We start from the raw sequence: 17,970 nt of genomic DNA on the forward strand, positions 1-17,970 counted from the left end.
TTTACTGTCTGAAGTTTGTGTGTTTCTTTTGATCAATTTCTTCTAGTTATTCAATTTAATTAATTACCCAAAAAAATATACCCTCAGTGATCAAATTGATGGATTATAAATTTATAATTGGGTCTTTGATGAAATAGATAAATTACATATACTTAATTTTAGTCATGGCAGTTTTATTTATTATCAATTTCTAATTTAAATTTTGAAATGCATATGTTCTGATAATTATTGGGTAAATTTGTTTTAATTCTGACACCCAAATTTAAAATTGCATTAACTTATTGTCAAAAAATTATGTGTTTGCATTCTTTCATACACGACAAAATGTGTGTTTCATCTCTTGAGTTCACCCGTCGATTCAAAATATAAAAAATACGATAGTAATATATGATATTTAAGTATCATCTATTTAAGATCTATGTTAATATAATGATTTTGATTATCCAAATATTGATATTAATGACATATTTATCTTTTCGGATGAAAATGAGTATAAAATATTGAAAATATATACTGATATATGATATTTGAATACCAATTTATTTCAAATCGAATACTAATATATGATTTTTAAATAGCCAACGTGTATATCAAATGTAGATATTAACAAAGTTGTTTCAATTTTGTAATTGAAGTCTTATTTTTTTTTTTTACAAGATTAAAAAATTATAATTTGTAAAATATAATCTTTGTAATATATATACACGCATCTGTGGATAGAACCGCCGGATCTTCTCCCGGTTTTCGATTCCACCACTTTTTCAATCCAAAGATGGCACCGTCGGCTTATCCTCATTCGCCTTCCTCTCTGCGGAAGCTTCTCAGAACCGATCAGAAGCCCAAGTCCGCCGCTCCCTTGAACTCCGCCTCGTCTTCCTCAACCACCACCATCCCGCCGCCCGGTAAGAGGACCAGAGACCAGCCCAATCTATCCGATTGTCATTGCTGTGGCCGCCGAATCAACCACACAAATCCCAAAGATCGCCTGCAACCCTTGCACAGCATCTGGCGCATCGTCCTCGTTTGCAGGAAATGCCGCAAGAAGGTCAATTCCGGTCAAACCTGCCCTTACTGCTTCAAAGAAGCGGAAGAACTTTCAGGTATTCTTTTCAGATGTTGTGTGTGTCAGCGTAGAATTCATAAAGAATGTGCTGGGGAGTACAGGAATTGCGCGCCGTTTTGTTATCTGAGGGTAGATTTGGGGTCTAGGGTTTGCGTGGATTGTTGGGTTCCGGATTCACTTAAGAATTCGATTAGGGTTTGTGGGAGGAGCGAGAATATAGACGCGTCGAAATACAAGAATGAAGCTAAGGATTCCTCTGAGAAGGATGCTAACCGTCACGTTGAGAAGGCAAAGATGGCCGTAAATCTCAGAGATCAGGCATTGAAGAAGGCCACAGTCGCCAAGAACGCTGCAAATAATGCGAAGCACGTTTTAGATTTTGTGAGAAAGAAAGATAGGAACGAGCAGAAGGATGCGAGTTCAGATTGCAGTGGAAAAATTAAGGAGGTCGATGATGCAGAGTTGGCTTTTAGATTGCATAGAGCAATGAATAGTTCTCCAAGGATTTTGAGGGATAAGTGCCAGGTGAATTCATGTTTGGACGACTTAAAAAATGGTGATTTGAATGTTTTAACATGTAAGAGATTTGTTTTAGGGGGAGATCAAAGTGAAGATCGGAGTTCTAATAGTACAGAGATTGAAAGAAATAATTGGAGTGGCAAGAAGAGTTTGTGTTCTGATGCTAATGAACTAGCGATAGGGCCATTAATGTACAAGCGGGAGAAAAAAAGGAAGACATGGCAGGAAATTAGGTCTTCCCTTCCCGAACAAATGAAGTTCAGGTTACAGCTGAAGGATTCTGGGACTGAAAGGCCTATCAAGTGGAAGGATGATATTTGGGGGATTTTAGTTTGTGTTACTTCAGATCCAAGTGGTTCTTGTATCAATATAAATAGATTTAGACAAGATCCGGTAGTTTACAAGCGGACTAGATTCAGACAGAAGGCATGCGAAGGAAATTGCATGGTAGAATGCAACTGCTCCTTTGACAGTTGGAGAGCTATATTTGAATCTCAGAATCATCATCAGTCAGATGATAAAACACATGAGTTGCCTTTGATTGAGTCGGGGACTGTTTGTGTAGCCAAGTGCAATACTGAGGCAGATTTGCCAAATGGAAATTGTGATGCTGAGAATGATAGCTACTTTCTGAAGTATGCTAGGACTGATCGTGGTTTCAAGTGTGGTGATAAGGTAATTTTGCCGGACAGGAGCTGCAATGCAGAGAGTGACCGCTACTTTGTAAAGTATAGTAAGAGGATAAAAGTTACTGAATCAGGTTCGACTGTACCGGTTTCTGATACTTTTCTGGGTGCGAAACAGGCTTGTGCACCTTCCTTGATTGACTTGCAGTCTGGATATTCTGAAAAATGTGATTGCGAGTTAAGTTCGCCACATGGTGACAATGATGAAGAACACGACCGGTATTTTTTTAAGTACGTCAAGAGGATGAAAGGCTCCCACACTGTCTCAGTTGTTGAAACTAACCCTGCATTCTGATAAGAACTGAGGACAATCAACTTACCTTCATAAGTAAAAACAAAAGTGCTTGGTGCATTGTCATGCGCTTCACTATTTTTACCAATTTGTCTTTTTTAGGCTGATTTTTTTTTACTTTCATCAACTTACCTTGATGAAATTTTTTGACTCGGGAGACTAATCTGAATTTTTTACATGTCCTTGTGTTTCATATTTATTTTCTGTTTTTTCTTTGGTTGCAACTGCTAGTGGCATGCTGAAAATTTACAGGATATTTAGAATAAAACCATGACTTGCGATCTGAGCAATAATCTTTAGAGTTCTTGTCCTGATAAAAAATATGAACTGTGTGATTGCCCATTTATAGGAGACCAAGATGTGACTATAATATTTTGACACTTTTGTGAAGAATTGATGACACAGAAATTGGTACTGCCTTTCATTGATTCTTTTCTTTCTTTGTCGTCTTGTTTTATCATGTAATTAACTTCCATGCACTGCCATAGACTTTGATGAAACAAGATATGATTCTGTTGGAATGTGGACTCATTTTTTTACGCTGTAATATTAACAATATATGATTTTGTTAATCTAATGATCTGAGTTTTGCTATATTCTCATTATCAACATCAATGCTACCTATGTGTTGAGATAGACACTTGAATAAACGAATTGGGTTACTGCCATATTCATAGCATCTCATCAACCTATTTTCATGAGCGGAGGACTTGCTTTTTGTGCACTTTGCGTGTATTTAGTATCAGAGTGTTGCTGGGTTCGGAATTTTGAACTTAGCGTTTTAAGTAGAATGGCTATTTGTATTTGTTGTAGTACATCAAATTTGAATAGTTTCCGAATCATACAACTCAATTCTCCTAATTTCGCATCCTTAAAAATAATTGAGTTTCCTAGGAATCTGTATATTCCCAAATCCCAATGTTGACTTTATTTTTAGCATCTGTTACATAATCAAACTTTCAATGATAATTTAGAATTTAGGGTGTAAGTTGAACAATGATTTTCATAGTGAAAAATAGGGTGTCATGCATGGTGGCTTCTCTGTTCTGACCACTTAAGCACATGCTGATTATTCATTCATGTCTAGTTGAATAAGTAAATCTTTTTTTTTCGCCTGCATACCGAAGTAGACCAGTGAATAATACTTTAGTGATATCTTTATATAACCCTTTTTGACCTAATTAACGAAATAAACTACTATTGATTGGTTGAGTAAAAGGCATTGAAAGCTCGTGGGTTTTGTGTGTAATCCACACTCCCTCAAATCGAATTAATCCCATTTCTCATAACTTTTTGTGTGGATGTATTATACCAATTTCTGTATCATTCCATTACCTCTATTTTTTCGCAAGTGCTTTCCTCACCAGCAAACCACTTAATTCCCTTTCATTTCTTTAGGAACATTTTACATAGTCCAACCGCACTAAATACTATTTCCTCCTTTTTATCGAATCGACCATAATCACTAGCTATATTTCAGGAAATTGTGCGACACAAATAGGAACTAATAAAGAAGCCAGCGATCTCGTAGAATGACACCTCGAGCCCTTGTGGAAAAAAAAAACATTTGCTGAGTCGGAACAAAAGATAAAATTCCTACCAAGATAATTGAAAGCAGATGTGTGTGAAAATCATGGTAGCAGACGGTTCGGACGATGGTTGTTTCTGTCTTTCAAGGCATTCTTAAGCCCGGGACATTTGATTTAGAAGGTGAACCTCACTCAGAACTCAATGGAGTATGAGAATTTTTTTTCCTCTTTGAGCTGTCGAGGGGTTTGTTATACTTGGTTTTCAAACATAATACCTCGTCCTAAACTCGAGATTTTGTACCAAAAGGGCTATTGATTTCATATTTTTTGGCAAGTATATAATTAAAAAGCCATAGGCTTGTGCTCTGCACACTACTAATATTATTTCCATCACCACTTATTACTCCATCACTATTTTCTCTAATTAAACTTTCCCTTTTCTCCCCATATATATCTTCCACACCCATGCAGTTTTTGTATCCCCAACAACAGAGCTTGAAATAACCAAAAATCATAAACTAAGCATATCTTTCATATATCATGGCTGCCTCAAACCAAGTCCAAATCACGATTAAAGGCAATGCAGATCATCAAACCCCATCAACATTCATCTCCAGGAATTGAAAGAGGACTTCGACTTCGCACAAAGGGCATAATGGCTTCGAGCTGCTATCTTGGAGCCAATGGTGGTTTAGTAACCATTGCATCGTTATTGCTGGGAGTTGGCGTTGTTAAAACGGACGTGAAAGCCATGATCCGCACCAGCTTCGCAGGACTATTTTCCTGTTCTTGTAGCATGGAAATCGGGGAATTTGTTTCCATATATTATCAGTTAGATATTGGGGTGGCTCAGATGAAAAGAGAAAAGAGAACGGTAGCAATTAATGTTTTTTTGAGTGATGAAGATAAAGAAAATCTTCTGAACCCTTTTCAGGCAGCCATGGCATCCGCCCTGGCGTTATATTTAGGGGCAATATTTCCATTGCTCGCGGCTGCATACATAGTAGATCACACAGTGAGGCTCTGGGTGGTGGTGGGTATCACCACGGTGGCTTTGCTCGGGTTTGGTGGCATTGGGGCAGTTTTGGACGGACTAATGTCATAAAGTCCTGTGTTAGGGTACTTGTGGAAGGGTGGATGGCTATGGGTATTACTTTTGGTCTTACCAAGTTGCTTGGATCGAATGAACTGCGAATGTTATTGCAAAGTAGTGATGATGATTGACTTTATTGATGTGTTTTATTTATCATGCATTTCTATTTATATGATAAAAATAAAGTTGGGGTTCTGAGTGAAAGGTAAGATTTTCAATACTCGAAAAGCCTCTAGACAAAAACATCAATATGTTGGCGTGCAGCCTCCTATATTTGTCACTACGCCTTAGCTAGCTCTACTAGTCCCTGCGTACCATCTCTTGCAAAATTATGCCACATAATTATCTGCTCTTCTACCAACAGTCTTACGGATGACCTCCCACCCGAACCCAGCATAACACTACTACCACTCCCGGTGGCCACAGCGCCGGAAGAAGCCATCGCCTGAGAAACAGATCCTTGTTGGTACATGCCATCGAGCAGCATTGTATCAAAACCTCCTGGAAGTGATGCCCTTTGTTTTGACTAATGACTCGCAGATTGGAACAACTCTGTTTCTCAGTCGCCCGATGTTCGGTCGAAGGCTTCCCTCCTTTTTCCTCTATTTCTCGTATCGATTCTCCCATTGGTGGCAACGCGGCCTTTACGACACTTTTATCCAGATCCGATTCCGACTCCTTGGCTAGTACTTATTTGCTAGGCACTTGCTTTTGCTCCGGAGTAGTACTAGACATCCTCATGTTGCTCATGACTGATTTTTGCGAATTTATGTTGGAGTACCGTTTTCTTGCACCAAAGCACAACGGAAGTTTAAAAATTTTAGTTTCGATGTTTGAAACGTTCCTTGTACGTCTATGATTTATAACATTCATAAGATGTTTAGATCTGTTTAACTTTGCGTATCCGATTTTTAACCGGATTTAGCACATTTTGTGATTCCCTACGAACGGATCTCTCCTTTGATCGTCCAAAATGTACTATGTTGTGTTCAAAAAGATGTTTTGAGTGCAAATTCGAATCTGATCTCACGTTTTGAATGCTATTATTGCTAATGTGGTTGTCTGCTTTCATGCCAAACTACCTAAATGCTGATGAATTCGTATAACACAACGATGAATGCACGTAGCACAATGTTTATGGAGTTACTTTTCTGTGGGAAATGAGGTTAAAATTTTTAATGTGCTCTGTACTATATTCTATTGTTCTACCTTCTCTTCCAAACTACTCGTAACGGCAAAATGGGTTCGGCAGGTAAACATTTCCCTTGTTTCTTTTGTTTAATCTTATCCTACCATTCAAAACTGTTGTCGATTGTAATATTTATCATATTATTGTTAAACATTTGACAGGCTGCCTGGTTTTTTAATGGCTGTTTTGGAAAGTTGATGATTGGCTTGCTTTTGCTAATTGGATCAAATTAATATAAATAAAGTTGGAAAAAGTCTTTTGGGTTGCGATAAGCCTGGTTCGAGTAGTTGCATCATTGGTAACATTTGTCCAATGTGAGGTGTGAAGAGTTTCTGATAAAATGAGGCCAGTTCCTGTAGACATAGCAACTGCTTTCTCTTGCTTCAATCCGGTTCTCGTGGAGTTGTTTTCTTGGAAAAGATGGCTGTTTTGTTTCTTTTGTCCTTTTTCGTCACTGAGAATCTGAGATGCATTTGTTTCAAGTCGCAGCACCATCCGCACCTCACTTAACCTCAGGTTTGTTGGAAAAGTTGAATTCTGGAGTATGCTGGAATGAAAAAAAACTCTCTTGCCCGATAATAGATAATTGTCACTCCCCTGCCACGTTTTTGTGTTATCTCCCCCAATTTTGGATATGAAGATCATTGAAGAAATCTTCTTGTTGCCTTCGGTGGTTATTGCCTGCTCAATGTGAAACTGCTGTCAGTTACTGCTATAGGCTTCAGTTAGCTCTCTTTTCTATTTGATCCGCCGAAAATTGTAAATGGGATTCTTGCGAATCAGACGCAGAAATTCTTTATATCGCCCACCGAAACTCGTTTCAGACCTACCCCTCGAATAAAAATCCTGGTTCCAATCCATGTCTACCACTTTCTTTCTTTCTTTTGTAACTTTGCATGCACTGAATGTCCTTTTCCCTGCGCAAAATTTGCCCTTGAATTTTTCTTACTTCTTTGTATTGAACTGATTCCGATTTTGGAATACATTCTCAATGAATCCACGCCTCTTCCTAGAGGTGTCGAAATACAACACGACTCGTCAACCCGACACGAAAAAAATCAGGTTCGGATTGGTGTTTTTCGGGTTCGGGTCGGGTTCGGGTTGGGTGGGTTCGGGTTAGTGCCAGGTTATACGGGTTTCGGGTTGGGACGGGTTGGGTCGCGGGTTGACCCGAAATTTTTTTTTTTTGAAAATATTATCTATATTTTTATATATTGTATGTTTGAACAAAATTTATTGTATATTTATATGATAAATTTTCATCATTTAATATTTATTTTGTATATTTTTTATTTTTTTAACAATTGTTTATTTGATTTAGTAAATATATTTTAATTTTCTACAATTAAACTTTCAAATTTAAATCGTAAATTTTGTTATTATGCGTTTAAATTAAAATATTATTATTATTTTTTATTTTTTCGAATTTTTTTCATGAATTTTTTTTAAAAAAATAAATAAAATTCGGGTTAGACGGGTTGAGTCGGGTTATATGGATTCGTGTTCGGGTTGGGGATTTTCTGGTTGTTTCGGGTTGGGTTCGGGTTGAAAAATAAATAAAAAAATTTCGCGGGTTGACCCGAAACTCGATCCACCCGACCCGATTGACACCTCTACCTTTTCCAAATGTGAAAGAGATTTTTGGTTTATGGTGGTTTTGTTCCCGCCTTCTTTGTAAAGTGGCATTTCTATTTGTCATCACTATTTTACATTGTATGTTTATTAGACAAGTCAAAATGGGCTGGTGGGACGGGGCCACCTGTCGCAACCCGCCATTAGGCGGGGCAGGACGAGCCTCTAAATGGCCAGCCCAACCCACCTTGGGGTCGCGGGTTATGCAGGTCGATCCGTTTATTTTTTAAAGAAAAAAATGCTAGACAGTATCACAGTAAACATAGAAGAAAAATATATTTCAGTCAAATAGTTTCATAAAATACTTAAAAACATTGAAATAAGAAATTAAGAAAACATACAACATAATTCATAAAAGGTAAAGTGTTTAAACCAAATATGAAGAAATTAAACAATTATTATAAAGTCAATTCTCATTAAATTTCATTCAATCTTGATCTTCTACATTAGCACAGAGATTCAGATTTTACCAGAGTGAGTGATGGAGGCGAGCCGCAGGAGAAAATAAGGAAAAAATAAGATAAGAGAGTGATAGAGGCGCGGGAGACTTATTCCAATTTTTATATAAAATTTAAAAATATAAAATTCTGCCCTAATTTGGCGGGTCAATCCGCCCCGTCTTGCCCCGCAACCCAGACGGGCTGAACCCGTTTGGCCCGCCTCCAAACGGTATGCTATTTTATCAATTCAACTCGCTCAATTTTTATAGCAGGGTTGACCGGCCCGACGGACTTGACCCAATTTGACAAGTATAATATTTATCGAAAAACAATTGGTTATCGGATTCGTTTATTTTACACGTAGATAACTTAAAATGGATTCTAAATATAACTCTCATTCCCATAAAAATATCATCATGGTGGCTCGAGTTTTGAACCCAGTTTAGTGTGACTCCAAAGATACATGTTCACGCAGCCTTATTGAAATAAATAAATAAATAATCCATATGGAGTAAAAATACATTTTAGCCTTAAACAAAGCCATCAATCAAAGGCAAGAAATGTGCAACAGGCATTATCCTTTCCAGTCAATATCCGCCGATGATTAATTGGCCCGACAATTCAATTGATCTTTGTCCATTTGTTCTGCAAAGTGGCATCTCCACTTCTGCACAAGTTTCTGTCGAATGAATGCTTCCTTTATCCCTTCCTAATCTTTTATGAATAAAATTCAAAATATTGATCTGTTTAATTGGAATTAATTAATAGTTTAATGCACTTTTAGCTTTATTTTATGTATATTAAATACAAAAAGAAACATCGGTGGAGTGAAAGAGAATCGAGTTGCCCTCTTCGCACTCCATTCTTGTGTTTCTAATCTATACAAATTGTATTGAACTTTGCTTTGACATTTGATGTATTTATTATTATTATTATTTTCTTGGAATATTTGTTCATTCACACACACACATACATATATATATATATATATATAAAATTAGCATCGATTAAAAATTATAGCTGATATTAATAGTACACAGTATTTAAGTTATATTATAATTCGATTATATATTTTAATCAGTGTGCTACGTATGATAAGCGAGAACAATAAATACAATCGATCATTTCCGAGAAAAGAACATTATTTCGAATTATGTGGGAAAAAGGTTTGGCTTGTGTTCATATCATTACCTTTCCTCTTCAAATTTGATGTAGAACTATATGAAAAGGCATGGCATGTCTTGTGCTATCATAATTGCTCTCAATTTGATTTTGTCTTCTCAATCCAAAATTCAAACATTAAAAATCAGACTTGACTTTAGTCACAATTAATTTGATTTTGCACCATTCACAATTGATCCCTATCATCCATGTTGTTTGCTGATAATAAAAAAAAAAATACAGTGTTCGGAGGAATGATTACTATTGTTGGTGGTGACAAGTTTTATTAAGCAATGAAAATATATAATTTTGTTGTCTCTATAGTCCTTGATGACAAAATATTATTGCAAAAAATAGAATAATAGTTATAAATGATACCGTGTGATACACTATTCAAACACTATGGATTATGCACCAGCAAACATACGATGTAAATATGAACGAAGAATGTCAAAGGATGTCGAAGTTTTTTTCGACGAAACCCCTTCAATGATCAGGTCAATTGTGGTGAAAGTATGTGAAAAAATGCTAACATGTAAATTAAAGAAAATTAATATCATCCGTCTATCTATGTTATATTCGATATATTTGTAAGTGTAAAAAAGTTTTATGTTTTTTTGGAGTTCATGACTCGTCGGTGTTAAAGAGTATTGTCTCGTATTTAACTTAGTTTTTTTTGTTAAAAATAGTAATAATTTTGAAATATTAATAATGATATTTAAAAGTTTAACTGTTTGAGGTGATTAGATCTTCAATCTCGCTTATAAGTTACAAGTTATTTCTAAATTTTGTTTGAATAAAATATAAATTTTCTAAGAAAATCCAATTGCTATGGATCAAACGATCCAATCTGACCACACAAAAATTGCCAATATTTTTGAAGCTGAGTAAGCCTGACATCTTCTCTGACACAACTTGTGTTGCCTATATCTGAGACAAAGTAAATAGGCATGGTTTCTACAAAGAATTTTTTTATGAAACTTGATTTCAAAGCATCCTCTATACATAATATTCATACATGAATGTTTAGTGTATAGGCATGGGGACTATTTGGCATTTACACCACCAATTAAAATATGATCGAGTGTGGAACAATTTCAACCTAGGAACTGCAAAAAGCCAACTATCTGTCATATATTCACACCACACATTTACATATATATAGTGACAAAGATGGCTACAAAGATATATATTCCAATAGATAAAATGAGCACGAAGCTTTATAAGTGTACACACACAAATATAATTAACAAGAGCTAAGATATTTTCTCTATCACACCACTTTTTCGAATGAACATGTCGTACGTAGTTTGTCTAGTTAGATTTACTTGATTAGAGCTGTTTGCAGACTACTGCATTAATCCAGAAGTTAATTTAGTTCGACGTAAGAATAAAAATAATGGCAACCATATCAAATGTCCTCACTCTTAGTTGAGCTCAACATCTCATGTTTGACAAGTGTCATTATCTCATATTCCTATTTATGGATAATTTTCAATTTACAGACACTTGAGTAGTATCTGTAAAACGCACAGTTTTGGTAGCTATGAGCTATTTTCATTAAATTTAGGAGTAATGTGCATAATACAGCTTGTTTATGGGAGAAGATTTCATAGAGATGCCGACGATCGTATTTTTATGTTTGATCACAGCTCAATGGCGAGAGTTGTTGACGTCCCGCCTCTAGGTACTTGGTATAGCTAGATTGATCATTCGACCACATGATGATATGATAGTCACTTAAGGATCAAATTTCACCCAAAATGATATACGATGATGAAAGGATTTATGATTTATTTATGCTTACAAGTTTTACACCAGCTTATTTAAATGAAAGTATGATTTTTAAATACATGTGTCTGCATACTTATTATTTGTTATTTATGGTTAGAACGTGCTGAGTCATTAAACTCACTAGGATTAGATGGTCGCGGGTGAGGATGATTTTGAAGGAGGCGCTGACGCTTGAGTGAATCGGATCTAGCAGTACACTCTTGAAGGACTTTTATTTTCTGCATTAGCCTAAAATTTAAATTTTAAAATAAAGATTTTGAGAATTATTTATTTAAATATTTTATGCTTTGTTTTGAGGTTTAGTTGTTGGAATATTTTTAATGGACGTACGATTTTACGGTTGACGTTTTATGATATTTTATGCAGTTAAAGGTTTTTAAATATTAGTTTTACATTAGATGGTTTTGAAGTTAGAAGAAAATGTTTATATAAAAAAAATTTCCTGGTATTTATTTAAATTTTAAAATTAAAAGCGAGGGACGTTTCAGTATGTTTTTTACTATAAAATTATAAGTTATGCTTAGATTGATAGATTCAAAATAATTGATTTCAAATTCCTGTAAATATAGCTTAGATGTAAAAAAATGAAATGAATTCCAAATTCACTTGATATCAAGTGTTGTAAATACACGTAAGATGAATATTATTTGAAATTGAAGATAAAATCAATATCAAAATCAAATCACTCAATTCAAATCAACTTTCTCAATTCAAACGCAATCTTAAGTACTTTGAGATATACTTTTTATATAAATATTTGAGTCTACACTTTGTCAAATTTCTGCATACCTCATTTCCCAAAAAGATAATTATTTTGAAATAACTGAGGATGGATTGTTGCATCATAATGACGCATGCTGACCTCAGAATCCATTAATTAAAGGTAAATAAAAACATTTATTTATTTATTTATTTTCTTAGCTTTGTTATACAGTACAAGACAACTTCCAAATAGCCATCATTGTTGAAAAAAGTTGGAAAGAGTAAATCCCATTTATATATAAATATAAAAATCTTAAATGTGTTCTCACAACCCAACAACAAAAAGCCCATTATTCTTTGGGCCCCACAAGCCCATATTTATAATCCCAATAACCCCTTGCACGTGAGAATCTTCCCAACAAAATGATTAAAATCAATTGTACATAATTTTGAAGCAACATCGAGAGGCCATACATAGATATCATTCACATATCCAATATTTCTTGCCCTTGACATAGTTGTGATGGTAGGTTATAATGGACATTTCATTTATCATATTTTTCTCCGTCTTTGTCTTTCTAGTTCGAGCCTGTCATATAAAACTTGTCATACAGGACTTGTTAATGTCAGTATAGTTTATCTGTTCAGCGTGAATCGTAGATTACTGCTCTGTCTTTTTGGATTTACCCAAAAAATAACGGTTACGGATTCCAAAGATTAAAAAATATATTTACTCTTTGATCAAATTTAGAAAATAGAGCTTGAATTTTAAGAAAATTATGTATATAAGTCTTGCAAAAATTATATGAAATAACCATAACCTATAATATATCATCGAAGCGCATTCAAAACTTGACATAAAGCGTATTTTCCTTGAAAAAAATGTCGCATATTACACCATGAATTGAATCGGTACAAACATTTACTAACATAAAAATTCGAAATCCTACGACATTCAGGCCTGGGGAATTAACTAGGCCAAATCAATCTGGCAAGCTGATTTCATCCAGATCATCCAACGACAGGAAAACCTCATCCAAGCACGAAAGTTCGGTCCCGTCATCGCCGTTGTCGTCGTTCTCGTACACTCGGCACACGACCCAATTGCTGTAATCCTGCAACAAACACAAAAAGATGTACGTAACTTATGATTCTACATTAGTTTAAGAAAATAATGTTAAAATCTTACATTAATCTTGGAGTTTCTCCTTGATCTAGTTTCTCTATTGGTGGAAGCAGAATCAGAGAGCCTATATTCCTCCATGATCCAATTAGTTTTGACCCCTTGATCCGGTTCCCCAATGTAAAATGCGCAATATTTTTTCATGCCAACTTTGGAGCCACCACTCGTGTGTATTGGCTCTTCGACGCCGAGTGACTGCCAATGCCCGCTCCCTGTAACTCTTTGCTGTGTTCTTCTACTATAGAAGTACCACTTGTTCCCTTCCCCCATAGCTTTACCTACATGCAGCACAATCCATGTTAGTAATAAACAAAAAGAAAAAAATCTAAATTAATATATACTAGTATCCTGACGAACGCTCGTATAGATACATAAGAACTAAAATAGTTTTGAATAATTGAATAGCGGCGGGAAAAATAAGGCCATAACAACTTTGAATTTAATATGTAGCTAGTGACTCTTGACATGTGATAAGCGCATGTCAGACGGAGCGACGGAGCCGGACATGGAACTCTTTACATAATTTTCGTGACGGAGTCAAAATACAATAGCAAACTTATAAGATCAGAAGGAAGAAGGTGAATTTGTCTACTGTCAATTGAATGCTAGCTAGGTAGGTAGCTAGCTGCATGGTTCGAAAACATATATATACACAGCCAGCCACACATATGTATAGATACCAGGCACCTAAGTAGTGTCTGTGTTTTTGTAAGTAAAAAGTAAGTGTAAATATGCTGAATTTGTTACCATTTAAGTCCCATGGATCATAAGGATAAAGATCAAGATCCGGGATGATATCCGGATGGTAAGGCAAAATCGCCGCCTTTCGTTGAAGGAAATGAACCACAAGCTCTTCATCTGTGGGGTAAAACCGAAATCCGGGCGGCAAGTTGCAGTTGAAGCTGCTATAATCTCCCATCAATCCCACAAAAAAAATCAAGAATTATGTATAATTAAAATAACTCTTGATCACTAATTATTCAACTCGATAAAAACACACACACACATATATATGTGAGCTAAATATGGGAAGATTGAGTGTATTTATATATACATACAAGTGGTGGTATATATATATAGATGGATGATGGATTATTTCATAATAAAAGTGGTATTTATAGTGAGTCGGGGTGTGGGAAAAGAGAGAGAAATGAAGGGTTTTGACGTGAAATGGAAGTTGTGTGTGTTTTGATCCAAGATTGAAGCATATGCTTTTGTTTTTATGCGCAATAATATTATAATAATTATATTTGATTGTGTTCTCTTTTTAAAACTGAAGTGTGGTGTGCTGCTTGCTGCCCTTGTTCCCACTCGGGCGGCGGGTATAATATTATATAATAAAACGTTGATGCTTTTCAAGTAACGGGAGTGGTACTTATCGGCATTTTAGGAAAACTTCATAATATGAATGCTAATGTCCATATTAGATGTTCGAGTTGATATGATTTTTGTCAAAAATGTTTTTTTTATAGATAGAGATCAAGATATTAGTCTCACAAAAATAAATTCATGAGACCGTCGTACGAAATACCAATAATATATATTTCATGAGTCGTGCAAGATTCGTCCCTCAAATTTGACTCGTGTTACAGTCTGACAAGAGCTTTTGTATTGACCTACGTATGTATGGCCGAATAAATTTTGTTTCGTTATGATGTGGAGATATTAAGGGGCGGAGCCACCCCAAAGGCTGGGGTAGGCTCCAGCCCAGGCTATATTTTTGGGCCAAAATATTAGTATGGATTGAGTTTTCTTTTATTGAGTTTTAGCTTTATCTTTTTAGCTTACATACTAAATTTTTTGAGCCCATTTTTGTTGCTCATTTCTTCGAGGGTTTTTCATAGCCGTGTGCCAAGAGAAGAGCTTTTGTTTTTGGTCTTCTTTCACTTTTCTCTGCACAAAAAGCTTCACATTTCATCATTTTCATCTCCAACAAATGGATCTTGCAGGTGGGTGTCTGTTTAGTCACCGTCTTTCACACATTGTGTCGTTGTTTTTGTTTTCAAGATTGCTGGCAAATGATTTTGCTTGGAATCGTTGTTTATTTCTCGATGGATTCAATAAGTTCTTGCCGATAATCACGTCTACTAAATAGAAACATTAGACTAAAAGCTCATTGTTGGCTTTTGTTTAATATTTGCAATTTGAGAATTATTTTGGTGTTGAATGTTTCAAGTTCTTCCCTTTTTATGTATATTTTTAGTATTTGGAGAAATTAATTTATTTACCAGGGTGGCTTGGCAGTGTAAGTGGCTTGTTCGGTTTGGTGGTGATGGTGTATGTTTTAGGTATAGTTCAGTTTTAGAATTGAAGTACATGATTCGTTGTCAGACAATAATTGGGGTTAAGAGGCTGTGAGTTCATATAAAATGGGTAAAACATTGTTCTTTACTTTTCGCTTCTTTTGATAATGACAAAATCAAGCCCGCAATGCCAAAAACCACAAGACAATTAAATGGGATCACTGGATTGGATCTTTATATTTGATGTGAAAACCACATTTAATAACATGAACCTAACTTAATGATCATCCATCTGTACCTCTGCGGTTTCATGATTTATTTATTTTAGGTTAATTTAATGTGATAATTATTAAATTTTTGATTTATATTATTTAATGTTGTTTATCGATTCATTCAGCCCAGGATCATAATATTTTCTGGCTACATCTCTGGAGATATTACAGATTTTTTCTTTCAAAAAGATCATTAATTATAATTTTTAGAGTTTGTAAATTTTTTTTTGTATTGCTCGAGTTACATTTACTTAATTTACGTTGGGGGTGGGGTAAAATTGGATTTTCTCGTGGATTTTTTTTAAATAGATAAAAACTTGTGTGAGATGATCTCAGAAGTCGTATTTTGTGATACGGATCTCTTGTTTGAGTCATCAATGAAAAAATATTAATTTTTATGTTAAGAGTATTACTTTTTATTGCGAATATCGATAGGGTTGACCCATCTCACAGATAAAGATATTTTTTCACACCCCTAATCAGGATAAGAATATGAGTTACTATATGAAAAGCTAGCTAAAAACATGGAGTTTGCATTATACATATTCATGTTACAAACCAAAAGGCCAGCTATTAAATTATGATTTAAGAATCGAAATGAAAGCTTACCGACCAAATTATTTCAAATTTGGAAAAATATATCCCAATATCCATTTATATTTGTACCCATAGATATATAGATGTCATAATATTTATCTATCATGAGACATAATACTAAATGACGGATGTGGTTTGCGCCTAACAATTAGGTTTAAACTTTAAACTCAAAATTATTATTGTACTTTTAAAGCTCTAAAATCTTGTCATTTTCACATAATGATTTGTTAAAAAAAAACAAAGATACCCTAATGAAAAACCTTATATTAGCTAACCCGCTGGTTTGTCATCATCTAAATGATCATTTGGGAAGACTTTTGAGGCTAGATGGTAACCCAATTAAATTAATTATAGATTCAAATAAGTGTTATTAAAATCGGAATGGATTGGCTGGTTTGACAATGGACAATGACTCGGTCACGGGTCTGGTCAGACCAAGCCTATAAACTGTTCTAATAGTCGAATCGATCAAAACCGGTCAAAAATCGATCGGGTCAATCATAGACCGATGATTGATTCAGCCCATGTTTAATATTTTTAAAAATTTTGATTATTTTTTATGTTCTTTAAAAAATTATAAATATAAGTTTTAAAATTTTAAATATAAGATTATATATATATATATTATTTGGATTTTGAAGATTTTTAAAAATATTATTTTAGTATTATTAGAATTTATTTTGATTTATTTTTTTATTAAAAAAATAGAAATCATTATATTTAATTATATGTAATTTAAATTTTAAATTTTGATAAATATTTTATTATTATTATTTATATACATTTTTAGAATTTAAAATATATTATTTACTATATTATATTATTATTTTATATAATATAACAACTTTTTTGTTTTTTTATGGATCTGTTTATTCACCGATTCGATTATGAAAACATTGATTCAGACTATTATTTTATCTAATTATATGTTTTTGTTATCTTGTTTCTAATTATTAGTGAATTATGGAAAAAAACTAGAGTATGTCTCTTGTGAGACGGTCTCACGAATCTTTATCTGTAAGACGGGTCAACCCTACCGATATTCACAATAAAAAGTAATATTCTTAGCATAAAAAGTAATACTTTTCATGGATGAATCAAATAAGAGATATGTCTCACAAAATATGACCCGTGAGATCGTCTCACACAAGTTTTTTCAAAAAAAAAAAAAACTATTACGTTGCAAAATAGAGAAGGTTGGACGGGATTTTCTCACTTTAATCAATCCTTTCATGACATAAATAAATCATTGCATTCGAGGACTTAATCGGTTTCGTGTCTTACTTTGTGTGTGTGGACACATTGTAAATGGGAAGTCACTTTCCAATTTTTAGTGGCAAAAGAAATTATCTTTTATCATTTTGCGCATTAATCATTTATTTGAGCTCAACCCTTTTCGCCTAACTACACTTGGTTTTCATGGGAACAAAGTAGGGTTGTAAACGAACCGAACACGTTCACGAACTTTTCGAGTCGGTTCGAATAATATTTGGTTCGAATTCGAAATTATCGAATTCGAGCCGAACTTGATCATGTTCGAATATTTTTCGAATCGAATTCGAACTAAAATTATAT

The 17,970-nt window shown here is 34.4% G+C and overlaps 1 protein-coding gene and 1 pseudogene across 1 annotated transcript; one reads left to right on the top strand and one right to left on the bottom strand.

The window, feature by feature from the left end:
• The first annotated feature begins 2,894 nt into the window (after positions 1-2,894).
• LOC142526311 (vacuolar iron transporter homolog 4-like) lies at positions 2,895-6,220 on the top strand (annotated as a pseudogene).
• A 6,715-nt stretch (positions 6,221-12,935) lies between these two features.
• On the bottom strand, positions 12,936-14,370 carry LOC142527243 (NAC domain-containing protein 104-like). The gene is made up of 3 exons (XM_075631984.1): positions 14,031-14,370; positions 13,290-13,561; positions 12,936-13,215 (listed from the first exon to the last, which is right to left on the bottom strand). Exons 1-3 carry the CDS (start codon positions 14,200-14,202, stop codon positions 13,084-13,086), a joined length of 576 nt encoding a protein of 191 aa, XP_075488099.1. The 5' UTR covers positions 14,203-14,370; the 3' UTR covers positions 12,936-13,083.
• Between the last annotated feature and the right edge of the window lie 3,600 nt (positions 14,371-17,970).

This window comes from Primulina tabacum, chromosome 15 (genome assembly GCF_025594145.1).
Source record: "Primulina tabacum isolate GXHZ01 chromosome 15, ASM2559414v2, whole genome shotgun sequence".
NCBI classification, from domain to species: domain Eukaryota; kingdom Viridiplantae; phylum Streptophyta; class Magnoliopsida; order Lamiales; family Gesneriaceae; genus Primulina; species Primulina tabacum.

What these genes read in the sequence shown, in the direction of transcription:
- LOC142527243 (XM_075631984.1), bottom strand. Translation starts at nt 14,202, where the DNA reads ATGGGAGATTATAGCAGCTTCAACTGCAACTTGCCGCCCGGATTTCGG. An exon ending in TGATCCATGGGACTTAAATG is followed by an intron (nt 13,562 to 14,030) that starts GTAACAAATTCA and finishes TGCTGCATGTAG; the next exon opens with GTAAAGCTATGGGGGAAGGG. An exon ending in GGAGAAACTCCAAGATTAAT is followed by an intron (nt 13,216 to 13,289) that starts GTAAGATTTTAA and finishes TGTTTGTTGCAG; the next exon opens with GATTACAGCAATTGGGTCGT.